Source organism: Sciurus vulgaris (assembly GCF_902686455.1).
Source record: "Sciurus vulgaris genome assembly, chromosome: 11".
NCBI classification, from domain to species: Eukaryota; Metazoa; Chordata; class Mammalia; order Rodentia; family Sciuridae; genus Sciurus; species Sciurus vulgaris.
The window spans coordinates 129,702,224-129,726,499 of NC_136472.1; the positions used below are offsets into that span (position 1 = coordinate 129,702,224).

Consider the following 24,276-nt stretch of genomic DNA (forward strand, 5'->3'; position numbering starts at 1 on the left):
CAGGCAGGCCAGGATAGGAGGTGTAACCAGTGGGGGATGTGTGATACAGGAGCCCCTGTCCAGCTCCCATGGACCCCTGGTATCTCCACTACCCCCAGCTATGCAAACTATAGCCCAGGAGAATACCACTGTGGCTCAGCAGGGCTGGGCACCCCCTGCAGGAGCTCAGGAGAAAAGGAGGAAATAGCCCCTCTACCTTGTACCAGCAGGTGAGTCGTGTGTACAGCCTCCCCCTGGATACTATATGCTCGACAGGTATAGGCGCCTCTGTCCTCCCGACTGACAGATGTCACTGTCAGGCTGCCGTCACTCACCTAGGGGTGGAGGACAAACACAGTTCACACCCATCTGTGGGTCCCACAAATGCAGCCCTCAGGCAGAGGGATGCAGAGAAGCTGGGCTGGAGAAGGCCCCAGGAACGCATGCATCAGGGGATCCAGAGAGTAGGTGTCTCCTTGTCCATCTCCCTCCAAGACACCCAGAGGGGATGCCTGCAGCCAGGTCAGGTTATTGGCTTTCTTGCCTCCACCTTGTACCTGCACAGTAGTGTCAATGGTCATCTGCCTTGGAGGGGAGAGAAGGGCAGGGAGGAAGGGTGAGGAAGAGTGACCGCAGCAGTCCCAGCCTACAGCCACGCTCACCTGGTACTTCCCACTAGCACCGAGGAGCGTTCCCTCCTTGAGCCAGGTGACGATGGGCTTTGGGTTCCCAAAAGCTGTGCAGGTCATGGTAATACTGCCACCCTCCTTGGCCTCGATGTACTGGGGGGGTGTTTCTGTAAAGGTGGGAGGGGCTGCAAAGGAGACCACGAAGGTGAGGGATGGAACCAGCCCACCCATACAGAACTCTCATTGCAACTCTGCAGAATGCAAGGATGGTGCGACGAAGGTAGAGATGGGGAGAGTCCTGCCTAGGAGTATCACAGGGAAGGGGAGATTTGGGATCCAATGTCAGTCTGGCTGGGTCCAAATCCTATGCTTTACCCACCAAACTTAGATACTTCCCAGTAAAATACTTATTGAGCATCTACTACAGGGAAGCTGCCATGGTCAGCACTAGGTACATGGTATACACAAGACAGCTCTCTGTGGTCCCAAAAATTTCTACCACCTTTCAGTGTTTCCCCTCAGCATTATCATGATGCATAGGAACTATACTTCCACATTCCCTCTCAGCCAGGTCCCCATATTCCTAGGACATATTCCTAGGACATTTGCCATCTGAGACACATCTAGGACTAACATAGATCCCAGGCCAAGGCTACATAGTCTTTAATTTCCCAGATTCTGCAAAGAAAATTATCTACCTGCCTCCCACTCTGGCTTCCACGGATAAAGGTAGACAGCTCCCTCTGCAGGCCACTCCCTCTATAACTGTCCTCTGATTATGCTAGGTTATCTTTCTCCTACATTGAAATATAATTAAAACCCCATCCTGTTTGTATAAACAACTTTTAAGATATTTAGTTCCATCACCTGAACTACTTGTAGAAGCAATCCAGTCAGTCTTAACCTCCTGGACTACTGGTTCTAAGAGCTTCCAAAATGGCCCTAACACCAGCCCTAAAGCAAGCCACTCTGAGCACCTCTAAAGGCACCCAGAGCTCAGGATCTGAGTTCAAGTGCTAGCTTGCCACTTGCTTTATAACTTTGGTTCCTCAATCTCTCTGGGCTTTACCTAAAACCTCCGCACTCTGGAACTGATGTGAGGAATAAATGAGATCATGTTTGTGAAAAGGATCTTATAAAATGCAGACATGTTTTTACAAAATAGTTATTATGCCATTACTTTCATGGTTTTCATTTCTCCAGGAACCACTGAAGCCATAAGGAAGAGTTTTGGGGGGTCTCCCTCCCCTCTGCACAGTCCTAAATTAAGAACTCATCACAAGGTTTTAGGATTTGGTCCTGACCCGCCCCAAACTCATCTCCTAAAACATTCTTCCCTACCTGTGCTTTAGACACATCACCTTCTTAGTCTCCCTCCAATGTGGCAAGCATTTCCAACCTCAAGGTCTTATATATTTGGGGTTCTCTCTAGAGAACCACTCCTTCTGTTCATACAAGTCAGTTAAATGCTATATCTGCCTTACCTGATTTCAGTCCATTTCAGATGGCACTTCTGGAATTCCCTATTCCCTTGTACTGTTTTATTTTCTTTAAGGAACTAATCACTAACGAACGTCCATATATAAGTATGTGTTTTTGTTCTGCTTTTGTCGGTACTGGGGATTACCCCAAGCCTTACACATGGTAGGCAGCATTCTACCACGAGCTACATCCCCAACCTTCATTATACATGTATTTGCTCACATGCTTCTTATCAGTCCCAATTTTTGGGAATAGTGACTCCCTGAGAGCAGATACCTTTCCTGCAGTGGCACTGAATGTCTAGCTTTTAACACTATTTCTGGATCAAACAGCATTTTTTTTCTTATTTAAACAAATGGGATACATGTTGTTTCTCTGTTTGTACATGGAGTCAAGGCATACCATTTGTGTAATCATAAATTTACATAAGGCAATGTTGTTTGATTCATTCTGTTATATTTTTCCCTTCCCCCCCACCCCACCCACCCCTTTTCCCTCTATACAGTCCTTCCTTCCTCCATTCTTACCACCTTCCTTATCCCTAACCCTAAACCTAACCCTAACCCTAACGCTAACCCCTCCTAACCCCCATTCTATGTTCTCATCCGCTTATCAGCAAGATCATTCGTCAAACAGCATTTTTAATAAATATTTGCTCAATGAAAGAATAAGAAAACTGAATGAACAAATGAATGAAGGCTTTTACCAACACAAATTCAAATACATAAAACTTCTTAAGAGCAAGACCATCCCAAGACCATCTTGGGCTTTTAATCTCCAAAGCCCACAGCTCAATATGGATACACAGGGGGCATTTGGAAAGGGATGATGGAAGGTATTAAGAAGTACACTTCATCACAACCAAAAACATACACAACACACATCCTTGAGAAAAATCAATTCTCAGTGTTTAAGAATATACTAGACATAACGGCAAAAAATCATTCAAAGTCCTTGTAAAGGGATCCTGGAGTCCTAGCCCCCAGGCCCCAGGAACACGTGCTCATCCCCAGCAGAGTCATCCTCGCCCAACCTATCCCCTGAAATAGAGTTAATACAGCCACAGCCTCTGTTACCTCTGGTCTCCAGCTTAAAAGAAAAGATAATAAATTAAACTACGTCCTGAAGTGACAAATTAATTACTAATTACATAATTACTTTATTATTTAGGTGCTAATCATGAAAGTACTCTGAACAATTTCGAGTTTTCAGGAAAATAATGGTTTGACTCTTGATTATTTACTGAATTAGGTGTTAGCTTGCCAGCTGCATTTCCAAGCTTAATTCTTTTTGCAAGTGCCCTATAATTAATAGTCCAGGTTAGAAACAGGCTGGCCTCTCCTCCAAGTAATTCACCAACCTAAAGCAAGACTTGGCTTGGGTTTTTGGGGTATTTTATATGTGATAAAGAAATAATTGGGTTTGTTTCCACCCAACTGGTCTTCAAAGAAAGCACAGAAGGGGAATGAAAAAATTTGTAATTCTAATTTTTCTCTGGCCTTTCAATTTCCAAAGGTGATCCCTGTCAAAAAAAAAACTGACATTAAACCTTCTAGTTTGGACGAAACAGAATGCTAGCATAACTCATCCATAATAGAAATATTTATGATGGGAGGAACCTCAGAACTCAGGTAAAAGGGAAATGGGGGGATAAGGGTAGGGAGATCTTTCTTCTTTTTGGAGGCTATCTGTTCTGTTCTGCCCATTTCAACAGATAAGCTTCTTGGTTATGGAAAACTGTTCTATCATTAAGCCCTGTTCTCAAGCATGGAGCAGATGGTGTACCATGCTTGGCGTTCCTGCCCAGTGCTTCCATATGAACAACCAGGCTGCACTCCCTGGAATGAGGAGTGCCACTCTCCTTGCTTGAGGGTTCAGACATGCTGCTCCCTCTTCCTGGAGTTGCCTTCCCCACCTCCCATCTGCTCCTGGCTAGCTCTTCTCGCCAGCCAGGTCTCTGAACAGAGGCCATTTCTTCAAAGAAACTGTCCCTCTTTGGTGTTCCCAAAGCCACATGGCAATCATCTCTGGACTTGAATGTCTCTGGAGTTTTAAGGATATTCAAAGCCAGAATTGGGTCATGCCCCTGGTCATATACCTGGAACCTGCCATGGATTGGACATTCAAAAATAAGTTTTGAATGGATAACTATTAGTAGATTCATGAGGATTTTTAGTACTACCAAAGTCCTCTGCAATCTTTTAGTCTGACATCCCTGCTAACTACATTTAAAAAAAATTTTTTTTTTTTTTGTAGTTTCACTGGCTTTCTATCTTGACAAGGAGGGTGGCCAACATTTTATCCTTAACTACCCATATGTAATTAATGCTCCAGACCCTGTGCAACATACTTCCTCACACAGCATTTCATTGAATCCTCACAGCAACTATGCAAACAGACATCAGCTTTTTCTCCCCTGAGGAAGGTAACTTAACTCATCTACAATAACATAGTTAATACACAATGAGTTCATGAGATAAACTAAATCTTTTAAGGTTCTTGGTCTACATTTATTCTACTCAAAGTAATTAGAAATTTCCTAAGAATCAACTCCCACTGGTGCAAACTAAGAAAGACATACAAGAAAACATACAATTCCAAACTAGATTCTACTTTCTTCATGCGTCAACTGAATGCCTGGAGTCTCAGATTTCTGAAATAGACACTACCATCCAGAATAATGCAAAAGAAAAGGAGGCAGCAGCTCTAGATAGGTTCCAACGATTTAGGAAAGGGCCCTGGAGAGAAAGGAAGCAACGTGGGGACTCTTGGCTTGCTATTCAATCAGGGAAACTTTAAGCAGCAGATTCACCTTCCTAATTATGTTTTGCTCAGGCTAATATCAAGATGAGTTTGCATTCACTGCACACACAACAGCTGGCATTAAAACGAGGTGACTCAAAAGCTTGCTGGGTGGTGAGGACAAAACACCCAAGATTTAAAATCTGTCTACAGTTAGCCTCTTGGGAACGATCTGCAGGAGACAACCACATCTAATACCAGAGCCAAAACGAACCTAGGGCTACATCTTTTCACATTTCCTATCTTCTGGACCAATATTCTTGCTAAATATTCTGTTCTAGGGATGGGGAGAGAATGCTGCCTGGCATGCACAAAACTGGGTTTGACCCCTAGCACTGAAAAATAAAACAAACAAAAAACCAACAGACTTGTCCTTCCAAAGACACCGGACAGGTTTTCAGATCAGAAAGAGCATTGCATCTGATCCAAACTTAACAAGGTAGGACAAACAGCCATCCTTCAGGGCAGATCAATACTGAGAGAAACTTCCACGCCAGGAACAACACCAATTTCTCTTTTCCAACCACAGCATCTATAGTATTAGAACTCAAACCGTAAGGACCTTCAATGTATAGGCATATAAGTACAAGTGCTGTGAAGCCTCGATAATCAGCATGGTGTCTAGACACAGTAGGTCTGAATACATTTTTGTCATAAAGTTGAATAAAGAAGAATAAGCATCTGGCCAAATGAACAAAGAAAACAAAAATAAAATATCCCACTCCCTCCCACTCTGGGGATCAGTTCTCTGTTCTTTCTCTATGGTTCCAGCTTTCTGGCTCCTCCAGAGCATCTCCCCCCAGGTAAGAATTCCCAGAGATATAAAAGGTACATTCTCCCTCTGGGGAGACGTTGAAGACCTGGCCCCTAGTGACATCACCACCACAGACCCAGGCCCCCAGCCTCAGCCAACACAAAGGAGCTGGGCAAGTTCACCCAAGCATCCTTTCCCCGATACAGATGTTTGAAAAGCATCTGTATGCAGCATGATCCATTTAACCTGAGCTATAAATATGATGGCCATTAAAACTGTTCCTCTTGCCAGGATTCTTGTGTTTTATTAGCTGGTAAACTGTGTACAAACAGGGACTGCTTCTGGGTTTGCTTGCCATTGTTTACCCATCATTTGGTGCAAGGCTAGGCACATAAAAGACCCTCAATACTTATTACCCGAATAAATATATTTAACAAGAAACCACAGTATCAACCTAAAAAGACTAATGCTAAGGCTCCAGGAATTCCACTGGAGAGAGGGAAGGCACTCTCTGGGCTAGCACTGGAATCCCAAGGCTGGAATGACATCAGTGTTTAGCCCTCCTGGTTTCCAAAAGCAGATTCCCACCACCCTCTTAGGAACTCTGACACCACCTTGCACATAGGGAACTGCTGCTTCTATGCATCTCCACTGACCCCAGAGGCTCCAGGAAAACAATGGAGGCAGGCACAGGAGTGAGCTGAGATCTCATGGGGCCAAGGTTTGCCCAGGCTCCTCTGCAGCAAGAATTGGGGAAAGGGATGGGGTTTCCTCCAGAGCCGGTCCTCAGAGGAAGTCTTCCTGGGCTACTTGCAGGAGGGGGCCCATACGCACCGTTGATAGTGAGATGGACCCAGCTGCCATTGTGGAAGGTGTCATACTGCTGGTCCAGCATGAGCACTTTGCACTCGTACCAGCCCTGATCCTCGGAGCGCACCTGCTCCAACCGCAGAGATGCTTTATCATGAAGACTGGCCCGGCCTGGGGAACAGAGTGGACAAATCCTAAGAAGCCATCAGGCAAGAACAGCAGCTTGCCATTCCCACCCCACCCAAGTTAAAGACAGGAGACTCATCACAACTTTCAGACCACATTCCACAGCAAGGCCACAAAATGACAGCTGGCACCTATCCCTGCCAGCAGCAGGTGGCAAAGGGAAAGGCATGACGCTTGGCTATGGAGTCACTGTCCCTCCGCAGCTGGCCCTGCCCCAGCCTACACTGGCAGTTTTCAATGCACTTGGCACCGAGAAAACCCTCATCTCCTTAGAATATATGTATTCTTTTGGAGCTCTCTTGACACACACACACACACACACACACACACACAGGAAAAAAAAAAAAAAAAAACATGATAGATACAGAGCTGAAAGAAATGAAGAGAACGAGGGTGAGACTAGAAAAGAATAGGCCAGGGGTGTCCAGAAGGTTCCAATGATTTCCACCTCCAGTTAGGTAATATACCTATCCTAGGCAGGGTGCCCAGAACTGCCTTACCCAGCTTCTCTCCATGTCTTCCTTCCCTACAACAGGGCAGTGGGAAGGCAGGCCAGGAACCAGGATGCTAGGGGTCCTCTCCTTGGTCCTGCTGCCAGAGTCAGAAAAACTACATATCTGACTAAAACCAGAGACTCCTATAAATCTGAGAACTAGGGAAGAGTCAGCAAACACAGCAAAAATACCACAGCCACCCCTTCCTTAAACTCCATCAGGAGGCCATTCCTGTGACACTCTGAGCCCTGAGAAAATAAGCGTTGCTGCAGGACCCCTTTCTGCACACCAGCAGGAGAAAGCAGGCCTCAGGGTCCCCTCACACCTTGCCTCCCATCCCAGCTCCAGCCCATGCTTACCCCAAGCCAAGATCACCACCTCTGCTTTCCTCCTTGTTTGGCACTAGAAATCTGCCTTTAAAAAAAAAAAACTTAAAACCAAGCCCAGCCAAAAGGAGAGTGAGAGACATTAGCTCAGAAGAAAGAGAAGCAGAAGGAAGCATTCTTAGAGAAAGGCAACTCAGACCTCATAAGTCACAGCAAAGACAAAATAAAAGCAGTACCCTGCCTGTTTCCTGTCTTCCTCTCAATGACAACACACGTTCATGCTCACAGACATTCACACACACACACACACAACCCACACCCTCCTTCCTGGCAGGCTGGCGACTGGCGGGTGGCAGCAGTGAGTCACAGGGAGGCCACTGCTGACAGAGTAATTGCAGAGCAAGACACAAACAGGGCCAAGGAAAGGGGAGGACAGGTAGCAGAGGAGACAGAGACTGACACCTGCCAGGGGCACGGAGGGGTGGCAGAGATGCACACTACACTTAGGGATGGAAGGCCTCTCCGACTTGAGAACCAGGAGGGAAGGAGTGGGCCCAGTCAGACTGCAGATTCTGCAGCACACCTGGCCAAGGGTGGGGCTGTCTGACTCCCCTCCTTCCCTGGAGCGGGAGTCCTTGCTCCCTCACAGTGGGGCCTCTCTCTCTAGCTTGCCCTGGGACTTCTGGCTCTCTCCACATCCCCAGTTGTGTGGTTTAGAAGGGCTTTATGTCTGTCTCCTATTTCCTGACGCTTAATGAAAACCTATCAGTGGGAAAAGCTGGGAGTAAAGAGGCAGAAATGGTGAAAAACAGAGATAATGGACCAGTCAGAAAAAGATAAAAACTGATAGAGACAAAAGCAAAGGCAGCTGGGAACTCATGGGTAACCACTAAGGCCTGGATAGGAGTGGCAAAGTCAGAGCTAGAGGAAGCCCTTGTCCTCGGGTTTATAGTACCCACAGCTCTCAGGTTCTGGAGTCTCCAGAGGTGGGACAGGGCTCAGCATTGAAAGCTTACCTGCATACTCAGGGTCCACGTGGGGCGGGTAGTAGCCAAACTTGATGAAGATAGGGATTGGGACCCCAAATTTGAACCACTCTACGACATAGGGCGGGGGCTGTCCTGTCACCGGGTGGATCACGTCGCATCGCAGGACCACGCCCTCACCAGCTCTTGCAGTCACAAACTCGGGCTCCTCTCGCAGGCCGTGGGCACCTAACAGAGACAACCAAGTTGGGACATGGAAAGGTGACAAAGAGATCCTGTTCCAGCAGCCTCATGCTCCCCACATTAAAGGATGGCCTCTGCCTCCCTCCTTAAAACCATCCTCCATCCAATTCCTAGGCTTACCCTACCGGCTCTCCCTGAGAGATCCTAGTACACCCTCCAACTGCTCTCTATTCATACCTCCCTCTTGCCTGGGGTCCCTTGGGCATCCACAAAGCTGGGGGGTAAAAGAAAGAAAGGAGAGGGAAGCAGTTTTTTTCAGTCCTAGAAGTCAGACCTTCCCTCCCCAGTCCCAAAGAAGAGCAGGCATAATTGTGCCCTGTTCCACTAGGACAACACCCCCAACCAGAACTATAAGCAGCCACAGACTTGGAGGTGGAAGGGCCTCAGGGCCTGGGAACGTGAAACAGTCTCCCTGAAGCAAGATGCTTCCAACTAGCCTCATAGGAGACATAGTCAGCTCTCCTCCTCTGCCCCACCCCCAGCTCAGCCTGATGTTCACAGCACTAAACAAGAGTACTCCATACAGGAGCAGGGGAATCCCTAACAAGCAAAGCTGAGGCTGCTCATGGCAACACCAGAGGGAAAACCCCACCAGCCTGAGCTGGCCTCTCCAGCCCCTCCTCCTACCACGCACAGAGCCAGCCCTGCTGCAGAGCGGAGTGGGATGGGCTGCAGTTCTCCAGTTTTCAAGCCCCAAATGGAGCTGATTCTCACGGAAGACTCAGATATCATCATTAGGAGAGTAAGATGCGGGGGGCAGAGAAGGGGAACCCTGTGGTGGTCACCGCCTTTGGGAGAGGACATCAAAATTAGGCAGCTCGATAGGGCACACCCATCCTGGCTGGCAAGGAAGGATGCAGGAATGAGAAACCCCCAACCCCACCCAAGCTGGAGGATGCAATAGAAAGACTGAACCACAGGGGTACTGTCCATGCCCACAGCACCCACTCCTGGGCCCCAAACAGGGCATGCGTGCAGCCCACCTTCCGTTGACATTCCTCCCACACCAGGCCTCCGTGACCAGGCACAGCAAAGGAGATGGCAAGGTCACCTTGTCCAGTACATCCAGTGAAAGGGACAGCCAAGGGGCAGCCTTGCCCCTTCCTCCTCTGTTCTACCCACCACTCCCACGTTGACCGCAGGTTTTCCCCATCCCTGTCCTCCCAGTCCAGTGTGAGCATCTCTACTCTCCAGGGCAGCACCTAGGACAGCAACCGCCTGGCTGCAGGCTCAAAGCCAGGAGCCTGCTGGGTCCTCCCACCCGGAAAGGATGCCAGAAGAGCAGCACCGATCTTTGGATCTTTGTCCACCTAGGTCTGATTGTCTGCATCTCTGACCACTGTGGGTTCCCACCTCTCTCTGTCCTTTATGTCTTTGTGTCTGGCTGTGTGTGTGTGTGTGTGTGTGTGTGTGTGTGTGTGTCTCCTCCTGTGTCTACCTCTGTCAGTCTCTGTTTCCTTTTCTGTCTTTGTCTCCTCTATGTCTCTGTATATATCTGTCTTTGCTCTGTGTCTCCTGTGTCTATTTCTCTATGTCTTCTTCTCTTTCAGGCTCCTTCCCTGAATTTCTATCTGTTTCTCTATTCTCGCTTTCCTTCTCCATGTGTATCTCTCTCTGGTTCTTTATGTTTGTCTATCTGTATGTCTTTCCCCACTTCCCATGCCTCTGTGTTTCTCTGGCTCCTTCTCCGTGTCTCTGTCTCTCTGTAAGTTTCTCTGTCTCTTGCTGTGTGGGTAATTGTGTCTACCTGCCTGTCTTTCTCCCTGTTTCTGTTTCTATTCATGTGTGTGTGTGTGTGTGTGTATGTGTGTGTGTGTGTATGCACAAGCGTGAGCATGTGTATTAGGGAACAGGGATCCAAGATTTCTATTGGCTTGTGCGAGGGGAATGGGTTTTGCTTGATTGGGGGGAGGGAGTCTCTATGTGCATGTGTGTTTCTGTGAATCTCTGTGTGTCTGTCTGTATGTCGTCTGTGAGCGTCTCAATGTGTCTCGTTCTTCTCCCTCCTCCTCCCCTCGACTTGCGGAAGGAAGAGGAGGAGGAGGAGGCAAGCCCTCCCAGAAGCTGATTGGCTCCCAGTGACATCACTGTTTTATAGAGAAAGAGCTAAGATCACAGAGTATTTTTGGAGCAAAGCAGAGTGTTGCACTCACCTGCCCGAGGCCCCAGCAGGTTTCCCAACTCCCCCTCCCCCAAACTTGCTTCAGGCTAGGTTTGCAGCAAGGTCCCTCAGGGAAAGGAGAGAGCCCAGCTGCAGCTGGCACCTCCCCCACACCCCCATAGGCACCTGGGCATAGGAGCCTGCCTACTGCATCAGTACAAAGGCCAAGGCTGGACCAAAAGGAATGGTGAACATTGAACAGCGGCATCTTGAGCAAGCAGGAGCATGAGAGCATGTATGTGCACACGTGAATGAGCACACATAAGCACACACGTGTGCACATACACATTCAACAACTGAGTGTCCACAGCAAAGATGAAGAGAGGAACCACAGGAACCTGGGAATAGGGCAGGGAGTTATTCCCAGGAGCCAGGGTACCTGGAGAAGGTAGAGCTGAACACCTCTAACAGTGAAGTTTTGCTCTGGAGAGCGGACTGCTAGGGTTGAAGGCTGTGGGGTGCAATACCAAGAGGCAGGTAAGCTTTGACATGGCTTCCCACAGTGCCAGCTGCTCATTTGCACCTAGACCTGCCTCATTCTCACTGCATGGCAATGAAGCAGGCTCCTTCACACCTCTCTTTCAGGAAACTGGTGAAGGCTCCAGGTTGCCACCCCCAGCCCCAGCCAGCCCCTGGGCTCAGCACTATGTCCCCAGCATAAGGCCTACCCATAAAGCAGTGAGCCTCAGTCACCCAGCATCTCCTCTGGAGGAACTTTTCAACCACAGAGAAGCAGCTACAGAGATGACACATCCCAAAGATGACACAACAAAATGAGAAGGGTTTCTCCAAAAGAAAGCAGAGGGGGCAGCCTCATCCTAGCCTCCACTCTCAGCCCAAGGCCTCCAGATCCTTCTAGATCCTAAAATATTCATCTTCTTTTCTTCATTTCCTACACACACACACACACACACACACACACACACACACACTCACACGTGCACAAGGCATGTTCTCTCACTCCATCATCCACAAGCACTTCTCCCTAAGCCTCATCCTTTCTGAGCAAGAGTGTATCTAATACAATACTATCTCCAGAAATGTTCCCTGAGAAAGAGAGAAATCAAGCTGGCAGTAAAGAGAGAAGAGGGGCTTAATGGACAAGACACAAAAAGCTCAAACACAGGGGGAAACAAACCCAAAGCCAGGAGTGAAAGAGATACAGAAGCAAGGATTGGGGAGGCCCAGATGGGCCTGCTACTAGCCAGACACAGGCCAAGCCTAACCAGGAGACAGTTCAAGGGCACAATACAACAGAGAGGGACACAGGGACACAGGGACACAGACCCTCACAGCACCTCAGAATGAGGGGGACACAAAACTAAGCCTAGAGAGGCAGGCAGGCTTGTTCCCCACAGGCCAGTGGGAGTGCAGAGAAGATAGAGGAAAGGAAAGGGAAGGGAAAAGGAGAGAGAACGGCTAGGGACAGGGGCTGCAGTGGGGGGACCCTGAACCCTCTCCTTCAGAGCGGCTAGCAGGGGCCCAGAGGAACCAAGCATATCCCTCTAAAGAAGAAACTGGCCTTGGAGAGGACAAGCACAGCAACAAAAAGGCTATGAAGAGTCACACGTCACATATATCCTTTATCCAGAAGGCAGGAAACTATACACCCTGAGCATAGCCAATCTGCATCTTGGGGGACTATTTACTGCCAGAGCTCTGCCACCCTGGAAGGGAAGAGAAGGGGGGGCAGGTAGTGATTTTGAGGTGGCCCCCCATGGGCTGGCTGACCTTTCAAGAAGCCCACAGGATACAAATCTCCCACTCTCGGCCAGGTGGTACCCAGTGGGTGGCTGAGTCCAGGGCTGCCAGCGGACCCCCACCATAGGCACAGAATGACAAGGTATCCAGGACCTGGCATTGCTACACATCCAATACTTAAAACCTGAAGCTGGGTAAGAAGGGTCCTGAGTCTGGGAAACAATCTAAATATTTGGGGAAGAGATAAGAGGAGAGACAGCCTCAGCTGGCAAGGGAACAGAAAATATTGCAAGACTTTACTGTCTACCAGGTTCCGTGTTAGGAATGTGTTCAGTCTCACTGAATACCCTCAATGGCCACCTTGACATAAGTACTATTTTCTCTATTATGCAAATGGTGAGGCTATGTGGCTCCCCCAAAGTTACACAGGTAACAGGTGGCAAAATCAGGATTCCCACTCTATGCCACTCTCCTGCCGCAAGCACAGACCCAGAGAACCAAGCCTTCTCTCTTATAGCCTCACCCCTTCATGGTGGCACAGAGCTCAGTCACTCTCACCCCATACTCTGGAAAGGTTCTGGGAGTCCAGACTCAGTAGCCCAAGAAGACCCAAGAAGGATTACAGGGTAGGCCTGCATCAGAAGGTAGCTGGACCATCTCTGACCAACCATAGCATGAATGTAATTCTGCCTGAGAACCTGAAGCCCCCGCCGGAGTCTAGTGGTGGCTGAGGGAGGAAAGGGATGCGGGCTGAGCATCAGCCTCCAAGGCTCATTAATCCTTGTTGCAGCCTCCTCCTCTTCCTCCTCCTCTGGGCACCAGACTCTCAAACCACAGGCCTGTTGTCTAATAATACCAGCGACAGCCACCGCCACCTCCATCTGCCAGTCTAAAAATAATCCCTGCTGAGTCCAAAAAAGGCACAGCCCCCAATAGTCCCCCAATCCCTCCTCCTCAACAAGCCAGGAGGCTCCAGGAGATTCCAGGAAGCAGGCAGACTCAGGGCTCTCACCAAGTGGGAGGCTCACACCCAGAGGACAGCATGAGGAAGGCAGAGGCTGGCTCCCTACTGCCCAAAGCAAAGGAAACACTCAGAAAGTCTGGCATGGAGAAGAGACCTGTGCCCAGATAAAGAAGACGTCCCATTCTTCTCACAAGACAGGGGGATATCCCTCTGCATCTAGGAAACACACCCCTCCCTGTGCCCATCCAAGAAATCCCTACCCCTCTGTGGCCTCCCCACCAGTGTCCTTACAGCCTTTCCAGTCGTCCCTTCCCATCAAGCCTCTCAGGGTCTGAAGTCAGAGGTCAGGTGTGCATGGAATAAACCCATCCAGAAACCCTGGCAAACTTATTATGAAAAGGTACTGGGGTAGGGGACAGGAATGGCCTGCTCCTTCCCTCTGTGGGTACCTCTCCTCCCTAACCCTTCTGAGCTGGGCTCCCCCCGCCCCCAGCAGCCTGTGAGGCAGTGATGTTATTAGCAACCTTAATTTGCTTGGCTAGATTGTATTTCCAAAAGCCCTTTCCCCATGAGCCACTGGCAGGAAGGAAGTTAGTAATTCAATCTCAGTTCTGCTCTTTTAATGGCTCCTCAGCAGAAAAGTGAAGCCACACCCCCCATACCCACAACCCTCTCCCTACCACCTGGGCGGAGGCCTGCCCCTGTACTCACCCACAAGCCAGCAGGCAGGCAGCAAGGCCAGTCCAATGAGGGCACTACAGGCTGGGCCTGCCACCAGGCCAGCATCCTGGGGTAAGGGGCCGAATTGGCATGATTACTAAGTGGGAGATCAAAGTTCCATATTTACTCCTGATAAAACGTCAACACTCCCTACTCTAGGAAGCCAGAAAATGAGGACAGTGACTCACCTCGTATAATTTGTGCCTGTGTACAAGTCGTATGCTACATCCCTGTCTCAGTGGCCACATGTGACCAAGAGTGAGGTAAGGGGGCTACAAGGGGGACAGGTGGCCTGACCATAAGTTCCCTATCTTCTCAAAAGGATAGTCAGGCTGGCTGAGAACTCCCTCACAGCCATGGCCTTATGGAATCTTTCTCCAAAACCCTCATGGTCAGAGGCCCCATCTCTGCTCACCACTCTTCTGCTTATTCACGCAAGAGAGAACAGAAAAGCAGGAAGATTCTTACGAAAAATAGGTCAGCTGCTTCTGGCAGACCGGGCCAACACCCGTTGGCAATGCCCCTGGGCAATGGGTGGGGGCTGACTATAAGCTGCCTCTCCAACCCCTGCCTCCTCTCCCACCTCCCCAGGGACCCAGCCCCTTCTCTGCTCTGGAGTGTGCCTGGCTAATGGCATCTGATGCCACAGTCCCCCTTTTAGGGAGACAGGCCATTTTCAGTGTCCCCATGAGCTCAGACTCTGTCCTATCATTTAAGTGTTCTCTCTAGAACCCCAGGCATCCTTTAATGTTAATAACTTCTGGGCTGACTAGACTCAGGTACAGAGCAAGGGGATTGGAAAGCAAAGAGTCTGCTGAAGCAGTAGGTCTCACAGTCACCCACAGCACTAGGGGAGAAATGGCTCCTACCTCATGCCTGCACCTAACTCCCCTGTTCTGCTGCAGTCACACATGTGCACATATATACACAGGTGCTTGCACACACATACAACATACAAAAAGCTGTATACACACCTGTGCGCATATATGGGAATACATATACATGTGCAGTTATACATGCAGTTATACATACAAATGCACATACATAAACATGTGCATAAAATGCAGAGACACATTCAGATACACACACACCCCTCTAGATATCTAGAAGTTCTCACCAATTACAGATCTTTTCACCATTCAGATCCACTCTTAACACAAATTGCTTAACACATTCCAGCAAGGAAGCATTTAGTAAGTAAAGGGAAGGAGACTGCTCCCTGGGGACCCTGAACCCCAGCTGAGAAGACCACATGATGTTGGGAAAGGAGACTCTCATGTAGAAGAGAACTGGTTAAATCACAGGCCCAGCCCTCTTTGGGGTTTATCTCCTACCCTCACATCTTCAGCTCAGCAAACAGGTGAACAGGCTATGGGAACGCAAGCCAGGATCCAGCAGGGCTGAGAAAGAGTTAGCCAAGGGAAAAGGCACACGGAGGGCCAGCCTCTGAGAACTGGCAACTGGCTGAGGAAAGGGCAGAGAGGAAGGTACTGGAGGGAGGGGCAGAGAGATAATAGGCTTCAGCATATCTCAGAGTCAGCCTTTGCTCCTTAGGTAACCAGATCCCAGCTTTCTGTCTCAGAACCATAAACATGAAACCATCTAGGACCTGGGACCTGACAAGTCCAGAGACTGGCATAAGTTAAGCTACAGGCCAGCAGCTGATAGCTCGTTCTTCCCACTGCCTCTTGACCATCCCCTTTCTAAAGCATGGCCTCCCCAGCTTCTCCCAGGGTACAGGCTGCCAGACACACCCCTGTGCGTGTGCACTGAGGATGGGCAGAAACACACACACACACACACACACACACACACACACACACACACACATACCCATTGACCACTTCCTGGGCCAAGTCTTCTCATCTGATAGGACCAGTAAGGTTTAAACCTCCTCTCTCCCATCTTCAATGCCAAAAGGACAAAAGGTAGGTGACAGCCAGGTAGATAATAAAAGGCACTAGTCCAACCACCATCAAGATCTGAGCCAGAACCCCACTTCATTGGAGGACAGGAATAATCCAACCACAGAATTTCTGGCAAAGAGGGGAGGCAGCCTTGAGAAAAAAGTCCAGACTTCCTACTATGTTTGAGGTTCAGAGTAAGCCAAGGATGGCCCAAGGTACTCCTACAGTATGGAAACTCCCCCCAACTTGCTGGGTAGGCATCTGGGATGAGGAAACTATGCCAATAGTCCCTCTTCTCCTCACCCTCCCAACCTGTCCACTGACCTCAGTCACACACCTCTTTTTAGAGAAGTCTATCTCCACATTTGTCCCATATCCCTGGCTTGAAACAGTCCCAACCCAACATGGCCTGAGGGGCCATCCACTTTCACCCTCTGCCAGGGCAGCCTCTGCTTCAGCCAAATCCTAGAAGTGGCATCCCAAAGTCCTTCCAGTTTAGGGATCTCCCCAGAAGTCACCTCTGCCAGGCAGAGAATAGCTGAACTCTCATCAGAAGTCCTACCAGCACCCCAACACTGGCTGTTGCTAGTTACATGAGCAGACACCCACTCACTCCGAAGGCTGGCTCTGCATCCTTCCCCAAGCCTCTGGCCATTAACAATTGAGCTTTGCAGACCTTTTGAAGGATTTCTAAGCAGCTCTGAAAACTACACACCCTGCACATATCCCTGGATCAAGGAAACAAGAGGCTCTGCCCAGACAAGGTCAGCCACAAAGGGACTGACAGAGGCAGCCCTCTGAACTTCTCCTCAATATATTCCCAAGGGTCCCAAATGGCCCAAAAGGAAAAAAGTAAGAAGGGGCTAGGAATCCCAGAGATAATGAAATAATGTTAACATTTAATGAGCACATACTGTATAACATATAATAGGTAGCCACTTGTTTATAGCAAGAAGCAAGGGAGGACCTATAAGCTCATACTACTCATTCTGTTAACCCATTTTCCACTGAGGCAACTGACATTTAGAGAGGTCAAGCAATTTGTCCAAGGTCACAGGGTCAGCAAGTGGAAGAACAAGGACTTGAACCCAGAGGATTTAACTCTAAACCTAGTCACTACACATAGTCACTTTATGCTAAAAAGATCCCCCAAGACCAATAAGGTCACCCCCACTTTCAAAAAGGGGTGCATGCCAAACTATCTCAGAAGGACCTCTGTACCCTGTAAGAAAGCATAACCTTCATGTCCGACAACCTGCAATGATGAGATGTTCTTCCTATCTTGCCATTCTGTGTGTTGCTGCAATATAAACCCATTGCCTTTCTGTGCATAAACTTAATAAATTAAAAAAAAAAAAAAAAAGTCCATTTCCCCTACCCTGACTTATGTTTGGAAGCTATTTCAGAGACTTCCTTCAGTGTCTCTTCTATTCAAAGATCCCAGCACATCCTTTTGTGCTTTCAGCGACAGTCCCATAGCAGGAACATACCAAAAACCGGAGGGGAGAAGGATGAGGACATTGGAAGACTACAAGGAAACAGGGGAGAGGATGAGGATGAGGCACAGATTCTCGGGCATAACTGGAATCACCTCACCTCCAACCCCATTCCATAAGCCTTGGCGGTCAACCTGGCCTCAGTTTTCCTACCTGACAAATGGAGAGTTTCAAAACTATTCAAATAAACATACCACTTGACAAATCATCCTTCCCTTCACCCTTCGCTCTTTCTGTTTTCAGACGCCCCTCTCCCAAGTAGCATAGGAGACATATTCCATTCCAGAAACTTTCTCAAATCACGCCCCCACCCCCCGACACACACACAAACACACAGGCCCAGACAAGGAGGGGAGAAAACCCTGGAAAGGACGCCTCCCGTTGACCCCTTCTGCAGGGAGTGGGTGATCTGGGTTGGCGGGTCCTCGCCGGCTACTTCCACCCACTGACCGGTTTTCTCCAGCCGCCATCTCCTATTGGCTCTGTGAACTTGCCCTCAACCAGGTCGTGTGTGCGCGCTGCGAACCATGAGCTCAGAGTCGGGGCAGCCTCCAGGCTCCGCTTCTACTTCCATACAAGGGCTGAGAGCCGGGGTGCCACCCAGAGGCTTTCAGGTCGCTCTGCCGGTCTCCAAAGCAAAAGCCCGCGCGCTCACGCACGCATCACCCAACACGAAGGCTTCCCTCTTACCTCTTCTCTGGCTCAGAACGGAGAAATTAGAAGGAAAAATCCCACCCCCTCCGTTCTTTGATGCAGCAGTGGGGACCCCTCCCCCGTCGCCCTCACCCCTAGAAAGCTCTACCTCGTAGCTAGGGAAGGCAGCATGGGGTCGTCGCAGCTGCGGCGCGCTCCCGGGGAACTTTTGCTTGGCCTGGGCCCAGCTGCGGCTAAAACCGGCGCAGGAGACGGCCAGGGCCAGTCCAAAGCCCGCACTCCTCTGAGCCGGCTTCATCAATTCTCTTCTCACTGGACGTCGCACGACCCCCGCCCCTGCGAGTGATCCGACCTCCAACTGCCAAGCTGGTGGGCAGGAGGGGCGCGAGCTGGAGTGGCGGCTGCCCTCAGGGCTGAGAACCCCGTCTCTTAGACGTGGGTGCAAAGAGTCCCAAGCCTCGGTGTCGCGCCTCTCAGTTAAGAGCCCCTCGGCTGAGCGGTGGCACTGAGCGAGGCTGGAGCGTGCTGCAGACTGCCCGATGACCTGCAAACTCCCCAGCAGCCAGAGTTAGGAGAGTCACTGACCCCCAAAGCTCGAGTAGGAGGCTGCTCCAACAAGAGGTAACGGGTTCGACGTGCCGGTATGAAACATAGGGCCCAAGGTGAGCGAAGTCGACCTCGATTTCAAGACATTCTTTCCCCGAGTGCCCGGCAGCCCATTCGGTCCTGCCCCTTCCCGCCGGGCTCCTATAGCCCACGGCCCCGGGGGCCCCCCCAACAGTGCCCAGAGGCGCGCCTGGCCGGAGCCGGAGCCTCGCTGCAAGAAGTAGCGGTGTTCCGTGGAGTCGGGGAGCCAGAGCCGGGAGCAAAGGGCTGAGAATGCCGGGAGGGGCAGAGGAGGGACGCTGCACTTCAACTCACCTTGAGCCGCAAGACCTCGGGTGCTGATCACACTTGCTATCAAAGTGGCCACATACCAAATCATAGTACTACCGCGCGCCAGCCAAGAGCCTCATCCTATCGCAAAGTGCTCTTGCACCCGCACACTTCTTGTGCCCGAGCGCCCGCCTCTCTCCCGCCTACGACCCGCACCGGTGCTTCTGCAACCCCGGCGGCCCGCTCTCCATCCCTCCCTGGCTCAGCTCGGCTAGGCGCGCAGCCTCCCCGGCCCCGGCGCAGCAGCACCTGCACTACTAGTGAAGGCAGAGCACAGCCAGTTCTACGGTGAAGCCTAGCCGGGTCTCCTGGCCCGCCCCCGCCGCCTGTTTATTGGTCTTTTTCCACAAGTCTGCAGACCGATTGGTTAAAATATCTGCCCGTCGCGGCGCGAAGGAGGCGAGCCCATTTCAAGGTGCGTTGAAGTGTGGCAAGCACAGAGCCGCAGAATCATGCGCATTGCCTAGGAGAAGGCGTTGTAGCGTCCTCGCTGTGTTCTGTTCTCTCTTCACACTCCATGGCAAGTTAAAGGTGAAAGAAAAGATAGCTTCTCGGACTGGCTAATCCGACCTTAGGAGTCTCGATTACTCCTGACAGGTCTGAGGGGATGGAGCCCCCGCCCACCCAGGGAACCCAACATCCGGTTTCCATCCAGCAAAAAGCAGTTCCCGGGAGAACCATGCTGATTCAGTGATGGGGAAACCCAGGAGCGGGCAGCCTAGGGAAGCTCGGGAATGTCCTTCGCTGGAGATCTTTTCAAAGAGGTCACGCGCTACCTCCCCCACCCTCATTCCCTTGCACACACACTCTTAACCCAGGCCGACACACCACCTCCACCAAACGTGATATCAAGTTAGGCTCCATCCAGCCTGAAGGCAGGGGGATGACTAAAATGACCTCTAAAAGTCGCTGAGATTTTAAATGAGTCATTGACTCAGCTGAGGCGTGTCACAGACCCCTCTAGAACACATGCACACACATACTGCCACCCCCAGTGCCGGTCATCGTTGCTCATCATTACTAAATTCCAACTTTCAGTAATAAGTTTTTCCCCCTCTCCTATATAAACTCTGCTTCCTCCTGCATATGATCCCACCCTCCCCACCTTATGAGGAGCCTAGCCGCCTCTCAGCAGCATGAAACCAAGATGAATTTGGGGAGCATTTTAGAGACTTGGGGTGGAGGATGCCCAGGGAAAGGGAAGAGGAACCTCTTATTCCTACAGAGAAAGATAATTACAGACCTTGGGAGGTCTTCATATTTCCCAATCTCCCTACTCTAGCCTCTCCTCATCCCCTCCCCCAATACAGTTGTATTTGCAGAAGGAATAAATGAGTGTCATGGAAACATCTACTACAATCACCTCACAAGAGCAAGCTGAGGCTGCAGAGAAGATGTTTGTTCTTTCAAGGAGTGAAAACAGTGGTGAGAGCCACACAGCTCCCTAAGATGGGCCGTTGATTGAGGAAGGAAGACAGAGGGCAGTGAAGGAGAACTCAGGAATTTCACCAGCTTAGAGCACTCATTAGGCATGAAGCCCTGGCTCTAAGGACATGACCCTCCCAAAAGAATAAGAAGGGGACTCGCTCTTAGGAAGACCTATGTCCACACACACATGCACAGAAACAAACACACCTTGCATGGAAAGTAGTCTTGAATGATGGAGGAACAGCCTTCCCTGAAACTTGCACTCTCTTAGGTCACTGCCAGTCAGAAGATGGAAAGCTGGGACCCCGAGCACAGTAACAAATACACTAGTACAGTTTAACATCTGAACATTATCTGGAACACCAGAACTCTTATATAACCTCCTACCTACCCACCCACTCTATTCATGTAAACACACTCAAGACACATCAGTCTGGGGCCATCTCTACCTGAGCCTTGACTCAGGTTCTCTTTCAAGATCAAATGCCTTTCTTGGGACTAAGAAAGTGACCTGGAAGCTCTAGGCCTCATTGATATACTAATTCCCAAGCAACAGACCCCAAAATAACATCTCCACTCCTAGCGCATGCACACAAACACATGCACAATCTCTCTGAATCCTGGTAAGACTGTGAGGTCTTACTGGAATCCATTTGTGGAACTGGTGCTATACTTTAGAAATGATTTAATTGTGTTCATTCAAAGTGTTTTAGTCAGCTTTTTCACTGCTGTGACTAAAAGACCCAACCAGCACAATTATAGAGGAAGCAAATTTTTTTTAGAGGCTCACGGTTTTAGAGGTCTCAATCCATAGACAGCAGGCCCCATTTCTCAGGGCTCAAGGTGAGGTAAGACTTTATGGCGAAGATTGTACCAGAGGGAACTGGCCCACATGATGATCAGGAAGCAGAGAAAGAGATTCCACTCTCCAGATACAAAATATATACCCCAAAGCCACACCTCCAAGTCCCACCTCCTCCAGCCACACCCTACCACTTCAGTTACCACTCAGTTAATCCCTATCAGACGATTAATCCACTGATTGTGTTAAGACTCTTATAATCCAAACGTTTCTCCTCTGAACCTTCTTGCAGTGTCTAACACATGAGTTTTGGGGGGACACCTCACATCCAAACCATTACACAAAGTTTTGTGTGATTGAAGTCTTGACCCCCAAAGCAGCAGTATTAGGACGTATGGAACCTTTAAGAGGTGAGTGCTAGGTCATTAGGGCCATGCTCTCAGAAGGTTGTTCTGCTGGGAGCCCTTGGAAGTTTTCCCAAAAGGTTTTTTATGAAAGAAGCAAGTCTGGCCCCTTCCTCTCTGCTTCCTGGCTTGAGATGTAACCTCAAACCCAGACACTTGCAGCCATCATTGCCATCTGCCATCTGCAATGGGGTCCTTACCATATTTGAACTGATGCAGGTACCATGCCCTTGAACCTTCAAAACCATGAGCTAAATACACCTCTTTTCTTTATGGAGTCAACTGTCTCAGGCATTTTATTATGGTAACAAAAAACTGACTAATACAAATGGTAAATACAGGATTATTCCCATTACAAAACCTATAAGCAGCTAATTATGCCCTACAGAGTTCTCTAGGACTAACTTTACTTCCTTATTCTTTAGAGGCATGAATAGGTAGGGCGGTGGGAAGCATCTGGGCTCATAGAACCTACCTGCTAATGGTCTGCAGGCTGAAGAAAAGGACAGAGCCTCTATTACCATCCATCTTAGTCATATTTACTTGGCCACCCACTTTTTCCTATTCAAGGTGGTGGTTTCTGCTAGGAAACTGAAACTGTCAGGTTGGAAAGAAAAAAATACACAGGAAGTTTAAACACATAAGTCATGAGGTGGTCCAAAGGAACCATTTACAATGAGAATAACCTTCTGGATAAGTCTACTGGAAGTAGAGTAGAACAAGGAGGTGAATAAGGAGAGGAAAAGGAAAAATTTGAGATACAAAGGGGAAATTTAGCATCGTCCTTATCATCAAACTTGTGTCAGTTGAGTTACCGATCAGCTCAGGAAAGACATGCTGTATGAACTGAAAGTGATGAATGAGACCAATCAAATCTTTTCCTCTTAACATATTGCTGAGCTTTGGATCCAGGAAGGATGGAAACTCCTCCCTCACGTGGACACCCAGTTGAATATTTCAGGGCCGCATAGACCTCAGTATCAAGAGAGGAACATAAGCCAATCCCAAGAACAGCTCCAAGATGTACCTGGTTAGTCACTGATGTCCATAATAAATGTGGTGGTCTATCTAGAATGTTGTGTATGTTGGGTATGGAAATGTCTGTCATCTTCTCATAACCTTACAGAAGTGTTTGCTTTTTGTAAATATAAAATGCTAGTCTTCTTAGTTATCCAATGTAAAATCACACCTAGCCATATACCATGCCCATGTGTCCTTGAAGGACAAATGAGAAAAGTAACTCATAGAAGACCCAGGTCTAAAAGAGAAAACTCTCCTCATTCCTTCTTCCCATCTACTGCGCAAGTTGTGACTCAAAAACAATAGTTCACTCTCCTGTCACTTCTAACCTTCCTCAGTTATTCCAGACTTTTTGTAGAATCTAGGGTAGGATGGTGTTGAGATAGCTCATTCTGAGAAAGAGAGAAAATTCTAAATCAAAGAATGTGGCCAAAATTAACACAAAAGAGTGTTTAGGATTTATATAATTGGGAAACTGTAAAATTCATCCCCCAAATAATGTGATGACTTAAAATAACAAGCCATTTGCTTGTGCATGTATCTGCAAGTTGGGCAGGCATGGTAGGAATGGCTACCCCATGTGGCATCAGCTCCACTGGAACATGGACATACTACTTTCAAGATGGCTTACTCACATGGCTGGCAAGTTGATGTTGGGTGTTAGCCAGAGCTGTCAGCAAAGGGCAGTGTTTCATCCTCATGTGAACTTCTCCATAGACTACTTGTGATTGCACATGACTTGTTGGCTGGCTTCTAAGACCTCACATCTCAATAGAACCAGGTAGAAGACACCATCCTTTATGTCCCAGTCTGGGAAGACACATAGCTTCACTTCCATGCATATCAAAAACCTGCCCCAATTTAAAGGGAGAGGATGTAGATTCCATCTCTTGATACAGCAATATCTGTGCCACGTTGCAAGAAGAGCTTGTGGGATGCCAGAGAGTATTGCAATTTTTGAACTGAAACAGTTTGCCACGAAACCGTTTTTTTTGAAATTAAAACAAAAATGAAGTCTAGGGGAAATATCTAGAAGGTATTTTAGATTTTAGCTTTTAGCCCAACTTTTCAGAGAAATAAAACCAGTATGTGTGTGTGTGTGTTTGTGTGTGTGTGTGTGTGCGTGTGTGTGTGTGTGTGTGTGTAAGAAGAGGGGAGGGAGAGAAAAAGAGAGAAGGGGATTTATTATGGGAATTGGCTCATGCAATTATGGAAGCTGAGAAGTCCAACAACATACTATCTAAAAGCTGAAGAATGCTGATGTGAGTCATTCTGAGTCCAAAAGCCTGAGAAACTAGTGGAGTCCAAAGATCTGAGAATCTGAAGTTCTGATGTTGAAGGTCAGGAGAAGATGGATGTCCAAGCTCTAGCAGAGAGAGAAAATCTGCCCTT

The 24,276-nt window shown here is 48.9% G+C and overlaps 1 protein-coding gene across 7 annotated transcripts in view; it reads right to left on the bottom strand.

The window, feature by feature from the left end:
* IGSF9B (immunoglobulin superfamily member 9B) overlaps window positions 1-19,475 on the bottom strand; it is a 53,475-nt gene extending 34,000 nt beyond the window's left edge. For 6 of the 7 annotated variants that reach the window (XR_013757555.1, XR_013757556.1, XR_013757557.1 and 3 more), the window contains exons 1-5: window positions 19,216-19,475; window positions 8,479-8,676; window positions 6,481-6,627; window positions 642-793; window positions 197-314 (exon numbers count right to left, since the gene is read on the bottom strand). Coding sequence is in view for 4 of the 7 variants with exons in the window: in XM_079102103.1 (XP_078958229.1) it covers window positions 197-314; window positions 642-793; window positions 6,481-6,627; window positions 8,479-8,676; window positions 19,216-19,279 (679 nt within the window). In the remaining 3 variants the exon portion in view is untranslated. Of the gene's footprint in view, window positions 1-196; window positions 315-641; window positions 794-6,480; window positions 6,628-8,478; window positions 8,677-19,215 lie in introns of those variants that run through there. The other variant, XM_079102105.1, reaches the window with a different exon arrangement.
* Window positions 19,476-24,276: the final 4,801 nt, after the last annotated feature.